The sequence below is a fragment of the Triturus cristatus genome, chromosome 11 (assembly GCF_964204655.1).
Source record: "Triturus cristatus chromosome 11, aTriCri1.1, whole genome shotgun sequence".
Classification (NCBI taxonomy): domain Eukaryota; kingdom Metazoa; phylum Chordata; class Amphibia; order Caudata; family Salamandridae; genus Triturus; species Triturus cristatus.
Window position 1 is genome coordinate 57,409,594 of NC_140594.1, and position 15,517 is coordinate 57,425,110.

Here is a 15,517-nt window from a genome sequence, read left to right on the forward strand (position 1 = left end):
AATAGTAGCACATTTGAAATATTTACAGGGGGATCGAGAGATCCAGAAAGAGTCTCAATGTCTTTGTAGGGACAGGGTAGAGGGACAGTCTTAGTACCAGCCTGGTACGGGGAAGCTCTGCGCCAGACCTTGCGTTAGGCCGAAGGTGGCTCCGGGGATCGGAGCGGCAGGTACTGGTCTCAAAGCAGCTCGGACGTGGAGAGCCGCGACGGTGTCTGCAGGGCTCGGGTGGTAGTTCCGCTTGGGTCGAGCCGCGACACAGTCAGCAGGGCTCCGGTGGTAGGTCCGCTTCGGTCGAGCCGCGACGAGGTCAGCAGGGCTCTGATGGCAAGTTCAACAAGGTCGGGCCGCGACAGCGTCAGCAGGGCCCCAAAGGTTCGTAAAGGTCTTTAAGCACAGTGGAGCCGCGACGTAGTCAGCAGGGCTCAGAGCGTGGTTCCAGGATGAGTCTTTCTCCGTAGGGTCAGCCGCGATCCGATCAGCAGGGCTCTGGACTCTGGGATACAACTGCTGTCTTGTTGCAGGGTCGCCCCAGATATAGGTCTGGAGCCCTTTGATGTCTGGACCCTTGCGCCCCGGGGGGGGGGGGCGGAGAGGCCGGGTCGGGAGCGGCCAGACGCCCAGCAGGAGAGGCGCCAGGCCCAGGAGAGCTGTGGGGCGATCGCACCTAGGTGTGGGAGGACGGTTGGGGGTCCCATCGATACTGCCCTCCGCCGGGAGTGGGGAAGGGTTCACGTGGTACCCCCTGGCCAGTTGCTGGTGCCTTGATGTCGGGGCTTGCTGGGGCCGAGTCCGGGTTGAGCGGGGTCACGTAGGCTGGTGCGCAGAGTCACGTACAATCCAAAATGGAGGAGCCCCGAGGTGCAGGGGACCTCGTGCGGCTTGGCGAGGGGGAACAGGACCACGCCACGAGGCCGGCTCCAACACCAGATAATTCTAGATTTTGAGCCAAGTACCTTTTGGGTGTTCCAATGAAGTGCTTTGTGCGTCAAGCAGGCAATTTGTAACTGCATCCTTGCCTCATAAGGGAGCCATTTTAGGGCTTTCTTTTCCGGGGTGATGTGATTGTTTCTTTTTGCTCGTTTGAGGAGTCTGGCAGCCGCGCTGAGAGAAGCCCTTAGAGGTGCCAACTTGGATTTGGGAAGGCCACAAAGGGTTGCACTTCCATAGTCCAACCTGGGATGACTAGAGCTTGGACCACTGATTTTAAATCGTCTTGAGGGAGGAAAGGATTTAATTTTCTTAAAATATTCATTTGATAGTTTGCTCTTTTGACGACGGCACTGATGTGATCCTGCACGTTCAAGTTCTTGTCAAGTGTAATTCCCAGAGATCTTGTGGAGTCGATAATGCGTGGTGAGCAGTTAAGAGCAGGTACACGATTCATCCATACAGGGATATTGGGCGAGTGACTGGGTGGGATGATTATAGGAATTCCGTTTTGATGGCATTAAGTTTGAGGTGGTTGCGGGTTAGCCAGTTTTGTGTTTCTAGTAGAGTTTGGTTGAGGGACCTAATGTTTTCAGGGAAAGAACTTTCCAAGTACAATTGTATGTCATCAGCATACGTGTGGTAATGAATGTTGGCGGAGTTCAAGATTTCAGCTAAAGGCTCCATGAATAGGTTGAAGAGGGTAAGCGAGAGAGATGACTCTTGCGAAACCCCCAACGTGACCGGTGTGGCATTGGATAGGGACTGGTTAACCTTTATTCTTCGAGTTCTGTTGTAGAGAAATGAGGTGAACCAGTTTAGTACGGGTCCTGAGAGCCCCATCCGTCATTCATGTAAGTCAAGAAGACACATAGTCAACAGTATTGAAGGCAGATGATAAGTTTAGGAGGATTCGAAGGCCGGAATTGTTCTGATCCAACATTTTTAGCATGTCGTCCACTATGTACGTGAGTGCCGATTTAGTACTGTGGCCTTGATGGAAGCCGGATTGAAATTGGCCAAGAAGTTGTAAATGTTCAATATGGTCGCAAAGATGGAACTGGACACATTTTTGAATGAGTTTAGCTAACACTGGAATATTGGAAATAGGGCGCAAGTTGTTTGGGTCCAAGTGATCTGCAATAGGTTTTTTCAGAATAGTAATTACTTGACCTACTTTTAGGCAGTCTGGGATAGAGCCCTGCTGATGTGAGGCTTTGATAACCTTGGTCCAAAGTGGGAATAAAGAAGATTTGACTTCCGTGAAGATGAATGATGGTAACGGTTCGATGAAATGGTTTGAGGGTTTAAGCGCTGTGAGGATGATGAGAATGTTGTGTTCGCTGAGGGTTTTTACTGTATTCCAGGAAGCATTGTTTTGGGGGTATGTCCTGAGGGACCAGGTGGTTCAGCAATTCGGGAGCGGGGGCTGACTGGCAGTATAACTGGAAGGAGTTCCCTTGCTGTCTGCAGGTCCTTATCGATTGTTCCTGTCTTTCCCAGGAAGGAGGAGGCAAATTCCTCTCAGTTTGGCACTAGATTGGACCCAGTTATTGCTGAGTTAGGTTGATTGTTTGATTGTTGTTTGACCAGTTCAAAGAGTTTTTTAGGTCTGTTTTTTGCTTGGTGTAGCTGGGATATAAAGAAATTCACTTTCGAGCTTCTGATGCATTTATGGTGTTTCTCAGCACAGTACAAGTGGTATGGGGGCAAACACAAAGCGCTAAGTAAGGCAGGTCCTGCTAGGTCTCAGATCCAGCAGTAATGAAAAAAGGACTATGAAATGGGGAATTGCCAGGCCTTACATTCATATCCTTAACTCTGTAGCATAAACACTGATCGATTTGTAAACAAGGACTGTACACTCAAGATAATCCATGTAGCTTTTCACATGTTTTACTTCAACTTTCCCTAAAATAATTTCATTTTCCTCATGTTGCATTTCTGTAGTTTTGTATGCAACATAAAACTCTGGTATGGTGCACTGTGAACTGAGTAGCTACTATCTGTCCGGGTGAGTTCAGGCAGTAGGTGGGTGTGTTTGAGTGGGCACGAGTGAGAGCTCTAAAGCTGAGCTTGAAGGCAAAGGGAGTTTTGCACAGTGCACGTCAGGGGGTCATAACATATTCACACTCAGTGCCCAGCCAATCCTCGGCCTCTCTGCATAGAGCACAATGTGATGGTCATAATATATGCCATTTGTACGGAGCATTTTATGCAAAGGTGTATGAGGCAAAGGGTCAAACTGATTTGCATATGGCCATGTCTGAACTGGGGTGGCGGAGTGAGCTAAAGAACGGTGATGGATTAAACCCAGATCAGTTGACTGGGGGTGAGTGCTTGCAATGTTCAACACTCCGTCCATCATCCCCTTTGGTTTTGCTTTGTTCGCCCTAAGTTGGCAGGGTATGCCCAGATGTGGATCCCTTGTTCACTTAGCCACTGGATTCAAGCTAGCCTGGCTGATGACGGCTGATTAGCCAGAAACCTGTCCCAGAATGCTGGTTTCCGATCCAGGGAAGTTTGGCATTTCGGGCTGGACTGTTCCTATGAGGCACAGGGTCAGACTGATTTGCAGGTGAGGAGTGTGTGTGAGGGTGTGTGTGAGAGAGGGGGCTTGGTGAGGGGAGGTGGCAGCAGAAGTACACGCAGAAGGACATGGTGATGAGATAGTGATCAAGAGGAAGGAGATGATGTTCAAGATATGCAAAAGGAGGACTTCAGAAAGATGTGGGGGAAAAAAGTGACCAATGGAGCGAGAGACTCCAAAGAAAACTGTTGTGAAGGGGGAAAAGGGTGACTGAGACCTCAAAGACCATTAAACATCTCTAAGGTCTGTGGAGAAGTTAACACTGGCTCCTCTTTTTAGAATTGAAACATTTTCACTCTAAGCCCAACAAAATCATTATTGAACTCACTTATGTGATACTGCTAACAAGCATTGACAAAGCCAATAGGTCTGTCTTGTTTTAGGCATATGCTCATTGCTTTGGGAAAAGTCTAGATACAATCAGAGAAAACTCGCAGAGAGGCACGCAAATACCGGGGGTACGCCGCGTGAAGAACGGGAGTTCAGTGCGCGCGTTTTAAACCACACCCTAATTACACAGGGCACACCTCTTGGAAAGATTCTTAGTTACGCTTCTTGTCTATTTTGGAAACCACCTAACGATTTTTTCATCCCACTTCAAGCACCGGACAACAGTATTGCGTGTGTCTGTACCACTAAATGGTCAATCACAGCACCAGACCAGCCTTAAAATAACTTGCAGTCAGTGATGGGAGTGAGCAGCTGCTACAGACCAGAGGTGCCCAAAGTTGGTCCACGAAAGATGGATCCAGGACAGGTTTTCGGGATAACCGATACATATGCGCAGGGATAGGCGTGTGCTGCATACGTCATACGCATGTATACGTTGTAATAGCAGAGAAGCGGTTTAAGGGCCTGACAACAGCTGTCCGACAGGGGCACCCACACGTTGAAACCGAGTAACAGCAGCATCGAAAAGCACTCAGATGACCTTTGTTTAAATACGTGAAGTTTTAAAGCACATGGCACCAACACGCCAAGAGCATATTAATGTTCAAACTAGTCAGACTCTCTCCCGGGCTTAGGGAGAGAGCTGACGAGTTCTCCTTTGCCTGGAGGGAATGCAGTAGTCTGTACTCTACTGGTCGCCATGTAAGCGCTATATAAGGGTGGGTGGGGGGGTTCTGAAGGCTGCAGCCATCTCCCTTCAGTTCCGCTTGGGCACTGACTTGCCACTGACGTCACAGGGTATGGACCAATGTAGGTGGAAGAATATATTAGATTGGTCTATACACGCCCAGTCCTCTAATGACCTTTAGAATACCCTTCAAACGGCCTTCACGGTAGGGCAGGGAAGTGGGAAGAGGAGGCATTATTCTGAATAATAACGGAATGCCTTTTCAGGTTTTGAAGAATGTCGCCGCGCTTAGAAAGTGGAAAGAGCAGCAGGCTGCAAGGTTATGTGAACTGGTTGTGTCTGAGCTCCAGACATTGTATGGTGAGCACTTTTCATAGTCTCCTGGAGGACACAGCCGCAAGGGACATTCTGTGGGGACTGAAAAAAACCCAGGGACTCCTGGAGAGGGTGAGGACTTTCTTACCTGTTAAGGTGACAGCTCTGAGGGTGTCTTAATGGGAGCCCAACTTCACAGCATTGCGCTCGGACTTACTAGATCTCACTACGACCTTGAGGGCGACCACAGCTCTTACGCTCTCCAAGTGAGACCATGCCGCACTCACTGCACTTATTGACTCACTAGACCTCACTAGAACCTCGTGAGCGACCACGGCTCTTGTGCTCTCCAGTTGAGACCATGCCACATTCACTGCATTTAGTGACTCACCAGGACCTCGTGGGCAACCACGGCTCTTGTGCTCTCCAAGTGAGACCATGCTGCACTCACTGCATTTATTGACTCACTAGACCTCACTAGAACCTCGAGAGCGACCTCGGCTCTTGTGCTCTCCAGTTGAGGCCATGCCACACTCACTGCATTTACTGACTCACTAGGACCTCGTGGGCAACCACGGCTCTTGTGCTCTAAAGCTGAGACCATGTCGCACTCACTGCCTTTATTGACTCACCGGACCTATGTAGGACTCACTAGATCTCGTGGGCAACAACAGCTCTTGCGCTCTCCAGGTGAGACAATACCACACTCACTACATTTACTGACTCACTAGGACTTTGTGGGCGACCACGGCTCTTGTGCTCTCCAGGTGAGACCATGCCGCACTCACTACACTTATTGACTCACTAGACCTAACTAGAACCTTGTGAGCGACCACGGCTCCTGTGCTCTCCAGGTGAGACCATGCTGCACTCACTGCACTTATTGACTCACTAGACCTCACTATAACCTTGTGAGCGACCACGGGTCTTGTGCTCTCCAGGTGAGACCCTGCCGCACTCACTGCACTTATTGACTCACTAGAACCTCGTGAGCAACCACGGCTCCTTTGCTCTCCAGGAGAGACCATGTTGCACTCACTGCATTTATTGACTCACTAGACCTCACTAGAGCTTCGTGAGCGACCACGGCTCTTGTGCTCTCCAGCTGAGACCATGCCGCACTCACTGCATTTACTGACTCACTAGGACCTCGTGGGCGACCACGGCTCTTGTGCTCTCCAGCTAAGACCATGCCGCACTAACAGCACTTATTGACTCACTAGACCTCACTAGAACCTCGTGAGCGACCACGGCTCCTGTGCTCTCCAGGTGAGACCATGCGGCACTCACTGCATTTACTGACTCAATAGACCTCACTAAAACCTTGTGAGCGACCACGGTTCTTGTGCTCTCCAGGTGAGGCCATCCCGCTCTCACTGGACCTATCTAGGACTCACTAGACCTCACTAAGACATTGTGCGTGACCACAGCTCTCGCGCTGTTTATGTGAGACCATGCTGCACTCACTGTATTTATTCACTCACTACACCTCACTAGGGCTCACTAAACCTCACTAGGACCTCGTGGGCGACCACAGCTCTTGCGCTCTCCAGGTGAGACCATCCCGCACTCACTGCCTTTGACTCACCGGACCTATCTAGGACTCACTAGACCTGACTAGGACCTCGTGGGCGACCACAGCTCTTGCGCTCTCCAGGTGAGGCCATGCCGCACTCACTGCACTTATTGACTTACTAGAACCTCGTGAGCGACCACAGCTACTTCGCTCTCCAAGTGAGACCATGCAGTACTCACTGCATTTATTGACTGACTAGACCTCACTAGAACCTCGTGAGCGACCACGGCTCTTGTGCTCTCCAGTTGAGACCATGCCACACACACTGCATTTACTGACTCACTAGGACCTCATGGGCGACCACAGCTCTTGTGCCTTCCAGCTGAGACCATGCCGCACTAACTGCACTTATTGACTCACTAGACCTCACTAGAACCTCGTGAGCGACCACGGCTCCTGTGCTCTCCAGGTGAGACCATGCCGCACTCACTGCATTTACTGACTCAATAGACCTCACTAAAACCTTGTGAGGGACCACGGTTCTTGTGGTCTCCAGGTGAGGCCATCCCGCTCTCACTGGACCTATCTAGGACTCACTAGGACATCGTGGGTAACCACAGCTCTCGCGCGGTTTATGTGAGACCATGCTGCACTCACTGTATTTATTGACCCACTACACCTCACTAGGACTCACTAAACCTCACTAGCACCTTGTGGGCTACCACAGCTCTTGCGCTCTCCAGGTGAGGCCATCCCACACTCAATGCATTTATTGACTCACTAGACCTCACTAGGACTTTTGTGGGCGACCACGTTCTTGTGCTCTCCAGGTGTGACCATGCCGCACTCTCTGCACTTATTGACTCACTAGACCTCACTAGAACCTCGTGAGTGACCACGGCTCCTGTGCTCTCCAAGTGAGACCATATTGCACTCACTGCATTTATTGACCCACTAGAACCATGTGTGCGACCACGGCTCTTGTGCTCTACATGTGAGACCATGCCGCGCTCACAGCATTTATTGACTCACTATACCTCACTAGGACCTCGTGGGCGAACACGGGTCTTGTACTCTCCAAGTGAGACCATGTCGCACTCACTGCATTTATTGACTCACTAGACCTCACTAGGACCTTTGTGGGCGTCCACGTTCTTGCGCTCTCCAGGTGAGGCCATGCCGCACTCACTGCATTTACTGACTCACTAGGACTTGGTGGGCGACCACGGCTGTTGTGTTCTCCAGGTGAGACCATGCCGCACTCACTGCACTTATTGACTCACTAGACCTCACTAGGACCTCGTGGGCAACAACGGCTCTTGCGCTCTCCAAGTGAGACCATGCCGCACGCACTGCATTTACTGACTCACTAGGACCTCGTGGGCGACTACATTTCTTGTGCTCTCCAGTTGAGACCATGCCACACTAACTGCATTTACTGACTCACTAGGACCTCGTGGGCGACCACGGCTCTTGTGCTCTCCAGGTGTGACTATGCTGCACTCACCGCATTTATTGACTCACTAGACCTCACTAGGACCTCGTGGGCGACAACGGCTCTTGCGCTCTCCAAGTGAGACCATGCCGCACTCACTGCATTTACTGACTCACTAGGACCTCGTGGACGACAACGGCTCTTGCGCTCTCCAAGTGAGACCATGCCCCACTCACTGCACTTATTGACTCACTAGACCTCACTAGGACCTCGTGGGCGACAACGGCTCTTGCGCTCTCCAGGTGAGATCATGCCGCACTCACTGCCTTTATTGACTCACCGGACCTATGTAGGACTCACTAGACCTCATTAGGACCTTGTGGGCGACAACAGCTCTTGCGCTCTCCAGGTGAGACCATGCCACACTCACTGCATTTACTGACTCACTAGGACTTTGTGGGCGACCACGGCTCTTGTGCTCTCCAGGTGAGACCATGCCGCACTCACTGCATTTAGTGACTCACTATACCTCACTAGGACCTCGTGAGCGACCACAGCTCTTTCGCTCTTCAAGTGAGACCATGCCGCACTCACTGCATTTAGTGACTCACTATACCTCACTAGGACCTCGTGGGCAACAACGGCTCTTGCGCTCTCCAAGTGAGACCATGCTGCACTCACTACATTTACTGACTCACTAGGACCTCACTAGGACCTCACTAGGACCTCATGAGCGACCATGGCTCTTGTGCTCTTCAGGTAAGACCATGCCACACTCAATGCATTTACTGACTCACCAGGATCTTGTGGGCGACCATGGCTGTGGTGCTCTCCAGGTGAGACCATGCCGCACTCACTGCACTTATTGACTTACTAGAACCTCGTGAGCGACCACAGCTCTTTCGCTCTCCAAGTGAGACCATGCCGCACTCACTGCATTTATTGACTCACTATACCTCACTAGAACCTCGTGAGCGACCACGGCTCTTGTGCTCTGCAGGTGAGACCATGCCACACTCACTGCATTTACTGACTCACTAGGACCTCGTGGGCGACCACGGCTCTTGTGCTCTCCAGGTAAGACCATGGCGCACTCACTGCACTTATTGACTTACTAGACATCACTAGCACTTCGTGAGCGACCACTGCTCTTGCACTCTCCAGGTGAGACCATGCCGCACTCACTGCACTTATTGACTTACTAGACCTCACTAGGACCTCGTGGGCGACTACGCTCTTGCGCTCTCTAGGTGAGGCCATGCCGCACTCACTGCATTTACTGACTCACTAGGAGTTTGTGGGTGACCACGGCTCTTTTGCTTTCCAGGTGAGGCCATCCCGCACTCACTACCTTTATTGACTCACTGGACCTATCTAGGATTCACTAGGACATCGTGGGTGACCACAGCTCTCGCGCTGTTTATGTGAGCCTATGTAAGACTATGCTGCACTCACTGTATTTATTGACTCACTAAACCTCACTAGGACATCTTGGGCTACCACGGCTCTTGCGCTCTCCAGGTGAGGCCATCCCACACTCACTGCCTTTATTGACTCACTGGACCTATGTAGGACACACTAGACCTCACTAGGACCTCGTGGGCGACCACAGCTGTTGCGCTGTTTATGTGAGACCATACCGCACTTGCTGCATTTAATGACTCACTGAACCTATGTAGAACTCACTAGACCTCGTGGGCGACAACAGCTCTTGTTCTCACCAGCTGAGACCATGCTGCACTCGCAGCATTTATTGACTCACTGAACCTATGTAGGACTCACTAGACCTCACTAGTACCTCGTGGGCGACCAAGCTCCTTTTCTCTCCAGCTAAGACCATGCTTCACTCGCTGCATTTATTCGGCTTGGGGCGTAGGTAGTTATGTTTCAACCCCCACCCTGCAAGTTACCACCTCATTACAGTGACCAGATTTTAAAAACCGGAAAATTAGCAAATATACACCAAGGACTAGAACTTGGAGCTGCCTGACTTAAATGAGAACGATCATAAAAATAGAAACACAATGATCGACCATAGGATTAAATTAAATGTAACTTTTAAACCCAGGTCATGCGCGATAATTACATTGCTTCCCGGTAAAAGCTGCTAACTTATCCTGCCTTGGAACACGTAAAAACAACATGTCTCCCTGTCTTATTAGTCGACCCTCTCTGAAAACTGCGACATGTGCTAAATTTGCAGAAATCTGCAAAGGCAGCTGATGAAACAATCATTTGCAATGCAATAGGTCTCGCATTTACGAATCTCTCGTAAATGCAAGACCTATTGCATTGCAAATGCTTGTTTGTAAAAGCGCACTTGCAGCGCTTTCACTTTAATGGCGGCCGCGCCCCTTTCCTTGGACGCGGCTCGTCTAAGGAAAGGGGTGTGGCCGCCATTAACTTGAAAGCACGGCATAGGGCAGTTTAAACATGCGTCCGCGTTTGGTGCCGCACATAAACCAAAGGCCCAGCCGCCACTGTATGAGTGTGGCGTGCCGTACTATGAAGAAAAAGTAAAAATAGAGCATTGCGGGAAAGCGTGTCATGCCTGCAACAGCAGGCAGGAGAAAACCATTTAAGCAAATGGTGCCTGGAGGCTGTAACTAAAGCCTACCGAGTAACAACATATGCAACGGGGTGTCCTCATGGGAAGTTGCAAAATGAGACAAGGTGGTACTAAGGAGGGACTGCTAAGCCTATTGAGCAATGAAAAGCCACAGTTTCTAAAGGCCAATGACAAATGTGAGAGGAGAGTGGGCGGAGCTTTAAGTCAATACCTGAATACAGCATGCCTCGCAGCGCATGCGCTGCCCAAGCTCAACCTAAAAACCCGGACTGTCCCTGCAAATCCAGGAGGCCTGGTCACCCTACACCCGAGGTATAGGTTCTGGCTCTGCCACCACCGAGCACCTAGAAACAGTGTCATGTTGTCCGTGTGCCACGCAAGCTAACAAGGTCAGATGCGTTTTGAATTCAGTGAGACGAATGACGGTCAGCGGACACTTACGTTGTCGTAGTCCATCGTCTCAGACGAGTGGTTGAACAGGCGCTGGGCCAGAAGCTTCCCGGCAGCGATCGCAGTCGGCGTCAGCTCAGGACGACCCTAAAAGCAAAATAAAAGAGGCACCATGAACGAATGATGAACGTTTATGAAGAGCTCTCCTACTCCCAGAGAGCGCCCTGGTGCTGGACTCAAGCATGGAAGCCACTAATCTGAAAGAGCGACTCATCAGCACTCTGCCAGGCATGTGAGTGGGCAAGAGAGGAGCAGGTCTTGGTACAGAATCATAGAGCTCTCACCCCACTGATATGCTGGCCATTTATTTATCTAATGGTTTTATTTAACGCTCTTTCCACCAAATTGGCATTCAGGGTGTATACAGAGTGCAATGAGTCAGACGGAACCCCCCCCCCCCCTTTATATATATTTACTGAAAAAAACAAAGGCTAAAGTAACTTTATAGTTAGTTCAATATGTCAATGACAACATAAATGCTGCGAAAACCCCCTCCCAAAAAACAAGCATTCACCAGTTATAGGTAGCAGAGCTAACTATAACTTGCACCCCGCCATGCACTGCTTATGTCCTCACATATTACTTCACTCATGACATGCTCTATGACATAATTTATGACATCACTGATGACATATCAAATGACATCAGCCAGTGTGTGCTAGTTTATTTTATACAGTCAGCACCGTTGCTAACTACTGATATGGAAGGGGCGGGGTCAAATGGCAGAGCTTGTAGGTGAATTGGCACCATTTTTAGTTTTTTTAAAAGAGAGCCCAGCCCCACTCCCCGAGATTTGAAAACACCCTGGGGTCCCCATCCCTCAAGGCTGTGTTTTGTTTTCCTTTCAAAAGGGGAGGAGGGCTGCTAAGCCCCCTCCACAAGCCTATTCTGACCCCGGGGACCCCATCCTCTAGGTCCTAGGTTTGATATAGATATGTACTCTGGTGCCCACCCAGGGCACCCACCATACACAATGACGAGGGCTGCGGAACAGGGTCGGATTGGTAAGGCAGGCACTCGGGCAATGGTCGAGGGGGCCGGTATCCGAGTTCCAGCTGTGGTCTGTTTTTTGGGCAGCCGGGGGACAGGTAGGCAGATTTGGGCTGTGTCTGATGTGTTCAGATGCCGCCAGCAGCCCAGTGAGTGCCTGAGTGGCCTTTCTGGAGACAGATGGGTGTCCATTACCTCCCTTTCATCAACGGGCAGAGGTGTCACTCCCTTTCTCTCGCTGGGCCGGCCCATTAATGTATGCATATTAAGCGGGAGCAGGGGGCTTGAGCAGAAGTGGCCTCACTTGTTTTCAAGTGTGTTTCACCAGTATGAACTAATCAGTGCATTTTTAAAATCTAAGTAAAGTTAAGAAAACATGCCTCTGTCAGAGACCACCCCCCCCTTCTTTTTTATAAAACTTTGCAGAAGCAGTGTTTTGCAGAAAGGCAATATGCAAATGTGGGCCACTTTTTTTTAGCGTGCCCGTGCTGACTTTTAATCCCAATCCAACCCTGCTGAGGGGAGAGACCCGGGGCTCAAGCGGCCCATGCCAGCTACCCGTATGACGCTAGAGCAGGCACTGGTTCCTGCCCGCAGGGAGCAGTTTATTTATGCTGCTCCCTTCGAGCAGGAACAATATCTTGATCTGGTTCCCTGGCTGCAACAGTGCAGGTAGGGAATAGTTCAAAAGGCTGCTCCCAGCTGGCAGGAGCATTTTTAAAGCTCCCACTTGCTCGGAGCAGACTTAGGGTTTGCACCGCCAGGCAGGAGCAAACACAAGTTTCCCTGCCCGCACTGGTGCAGGCAGTGAAACTGCTATGTCCTGGGTATGGGCTCCCCGGGACACAGCAATGGCTCAGAGGGGGGCAGTGTGCCGCCCCTCCCTTTTAATGGAAATAGCAGCCCAGAGGGATGGGGTTCCCGGGACCTTTCAAAGGCTAGGGGAGGGGAGGCATTGCGGCCTCCTCCACCTTTTGGATGTTGCATTTCGGGGTGTGCTTAAGTGACCCCGGGGACCCCAACCCCTGAGGCCACTTATTTAAATAAAGGGGAGAGGGCTATGTAGCCACCCTCCCTAAGTCTTATTATGCCCTGGGGACCACATCCTTAATGGCCACTCTTAAATAAAGGAGAGGACGCATGTGGCCCACTTCCCCGGGATGATTTAGGCCCCGGGGAACCATCCCCGGGTGCCCGGTGAAGTTTCAATGTGGAGGGGGCATGCAGCACCTCTCCCCTATGCTGATTTTGGCCCCGGGCCCCATCTCCTGTTTCATTTTACAGGAGGAGTAGGGGATGAGGCTCTCTCCCTAGGCCGATTTCGGCCCCAATTACCTCATCCTCTGGGCCCCGCCCTCCTCTCAGGGTCAATTTCGGCCCAGGTGGCTCCATTCCCCAAGGTCTGGCATGCTTGTTTGGGAAAGGGGACATGTGGCCCCGGGGATAGCACAATTATTGTATTGTATTTGCATTTATATAGCGCTTAATACCCCTGACGAGGTGTTGAAGTGCCTTTTTGCCAAATAGTACGCTACTCCGGAACCCAAAAAAGGATTAGTGGTGAATTGGTATAGTGAAATATGAAATTAATTGGAGGGGTGGATATGTTGGCCTGGTCTTTGGATTGAGAAGGATAGTTGAGGGATAGAAGAGGAAACGGTTTGGGTTTGCATTTGTGTAGCGCTTGCTACTCCTGATGAGGTGCTGAAGCACTTTTTGACGAGTAGCACGCTACTCCGGGGTCAGAAAAGGATTCTTGGTGAATTAGTATAGGGGAGTATGAAATTAATTAATGCGGTGGACATTTTATTAATGTAGACACTTATCAGGGGCTAATTTTAGCCCTAGGCACCCCATCTCCAGGCACCATTTACAGGGGGAGGGGAGTTTGAGGCCCCCCTCTCCAAGCAGATCTCAACCCTGGGGACCCTATCTCTCGGGGCCTGGCATCATTTTTAAAGGGAGGGGGGCATATGGCCCTTACTATCCAAGCAAAGTTTGGCTCCCGGGTCCCTATCCTCAGTGTGCCGGCTCAACCAAAGGTGTGTGCCCTGGTGCCCACCTAGGGCACCCAAAACACTGCATTCACACCGCAGGGGGAGCTCGAAGGCTGATTCCCGCATCCAGCGGGAGCGGCACTGCTCACGCCCGCAGGGAGCAGCTAATAACACTGGCTTCCTGCGGGCAGGAGCAATATTTAGATCGGGGTTCCTGCCCATATCACTGTGGGCAGGGAAACGGGTTAAAGTCAGCTTCTAGCGGGCGGGAGAATTTTTGAAGCTCCCGCCAGCAGCGAGCAGACTTGGTGTTTGCTTTCGCTTGGCGGGAGATTTAAAAATGCTCCCACAGGTTTCTCTGGCCGCACTGCTGCTGGCACTGAAACCGCTATGTTCAGGGGTTGGGCACCATGGAACATAGCCAGAGAGCCGGCCCTGTGGGAATGGGGTCCCCAGGGCTAATAATGGGCTCCCTAAGGTCTCTTGAGGTACAGGGAGAGGGGCCGTGCGGTGTGATCCCTCTGGCCTCCCACTCATGGGATCTAGGAGATAAAGGTATCGCTACCCTGTCCCATATATCTTTTTGTTTTACAACTTCTGGACAGGAGATTAAGCCCCTGAGTCTTGTAATGGCTGCCAGCAACATTTTTCTCATGTTGTTGGCAGCCAATCAGAGTGCTTGCTCAGAGTTAGATGGCTCAAGGGGAAATTAAGCTCCCTGGGCCATTCAGAAAACTGTTTTTAAATTGAAGCTCCTGAGAGAGCCTTTGAAGAATTTCACGAGCTCAACCGTCCAAATATCTTTATTTTTTAACCCATAATATCACAAAAACTACTGAACGGATGTACACCAAATCACAAAAAACACAATCTACGCACCAAGATCTAGCTTCCAGACCAATTTGATACAATTCCATTCAGCAGTTTTTCTTGTAGCCTCACTTAAACCTCTATGGTAAATGCATGGGGATTCTGTGTTTTGCAACCTCCCTTTTTATCTGCCCCCCACTTGATCGATCACCCCAAAACTTCCCAGGAGCTGAGGGTGATGTACTTTTTTTGGGAAAGTTTTTTGAAGATTGTTCAAGCAACATCAAAGTTATTAGCAAACAAAAAAAACGCTTCTTCTATGGAAAAGCAGACCTAACTATAACTACCCAGCGTCGACCGCCACTAGGTAATACATACATACATAAGTATCACTTTACCAGGCATCATTAAGAGAAAAAGGTTATGTTACTTACCCTGTAAGCATCTGTTTGTGTCATGTAGTGCTGTAGATTCACATGCTCTGCGTTCTCCTGCCATCTAGTGTTGGGTTCCGAGTAGAGCAACTTGGTTTTCTTCGAAGAAGTCTTTCAAGTCACAAGTTAGATTGACTCCTCCTCTAAGTGATAGTGCATATGGGCAACGACTCCTTTGATAGATTGTTTTCCAACAGGCAGGTGCAAAAGGAGTGTAAGTAATGTGTCAGTATAAAGATGTAAGTGCTAAAAAACAAGTGGAACTGCAATGGCCATAAGCGTCTGGGGAGAAGGAAGGACACATGTTAATCTACAGCACTACGTGCCATGAACAAATACTTATAGGGTAAGTAACAATCTGGTTGATGGCATATGTGACTGTAGATACACATGCTCTGCATAG

General features: G+C 50.3%; 1 protein-coding gene across 1 annotated transcript in view; it reads right to left on the reverse strand.

The window, feature by feature from the left end:
- Positions 1 to 15,517, reverse strand: part of TXNRD2 (thioredoxin reductase 2) — a 683,633-nt gene that overhangs the window by 110,920 nt on the left and 557,196 nt on the right. The window contains exon 13 of the mRNA XM_085634274.1: positions 10,875 to 10,970. Coding sequence (XP_085490400.1) covers positions 10,875 to 10,970 — 96 coding nt within the window. The remainder of the gene's footprint in view (positions 1 to 10,874; positions 10,971 to 15,517) is intronic.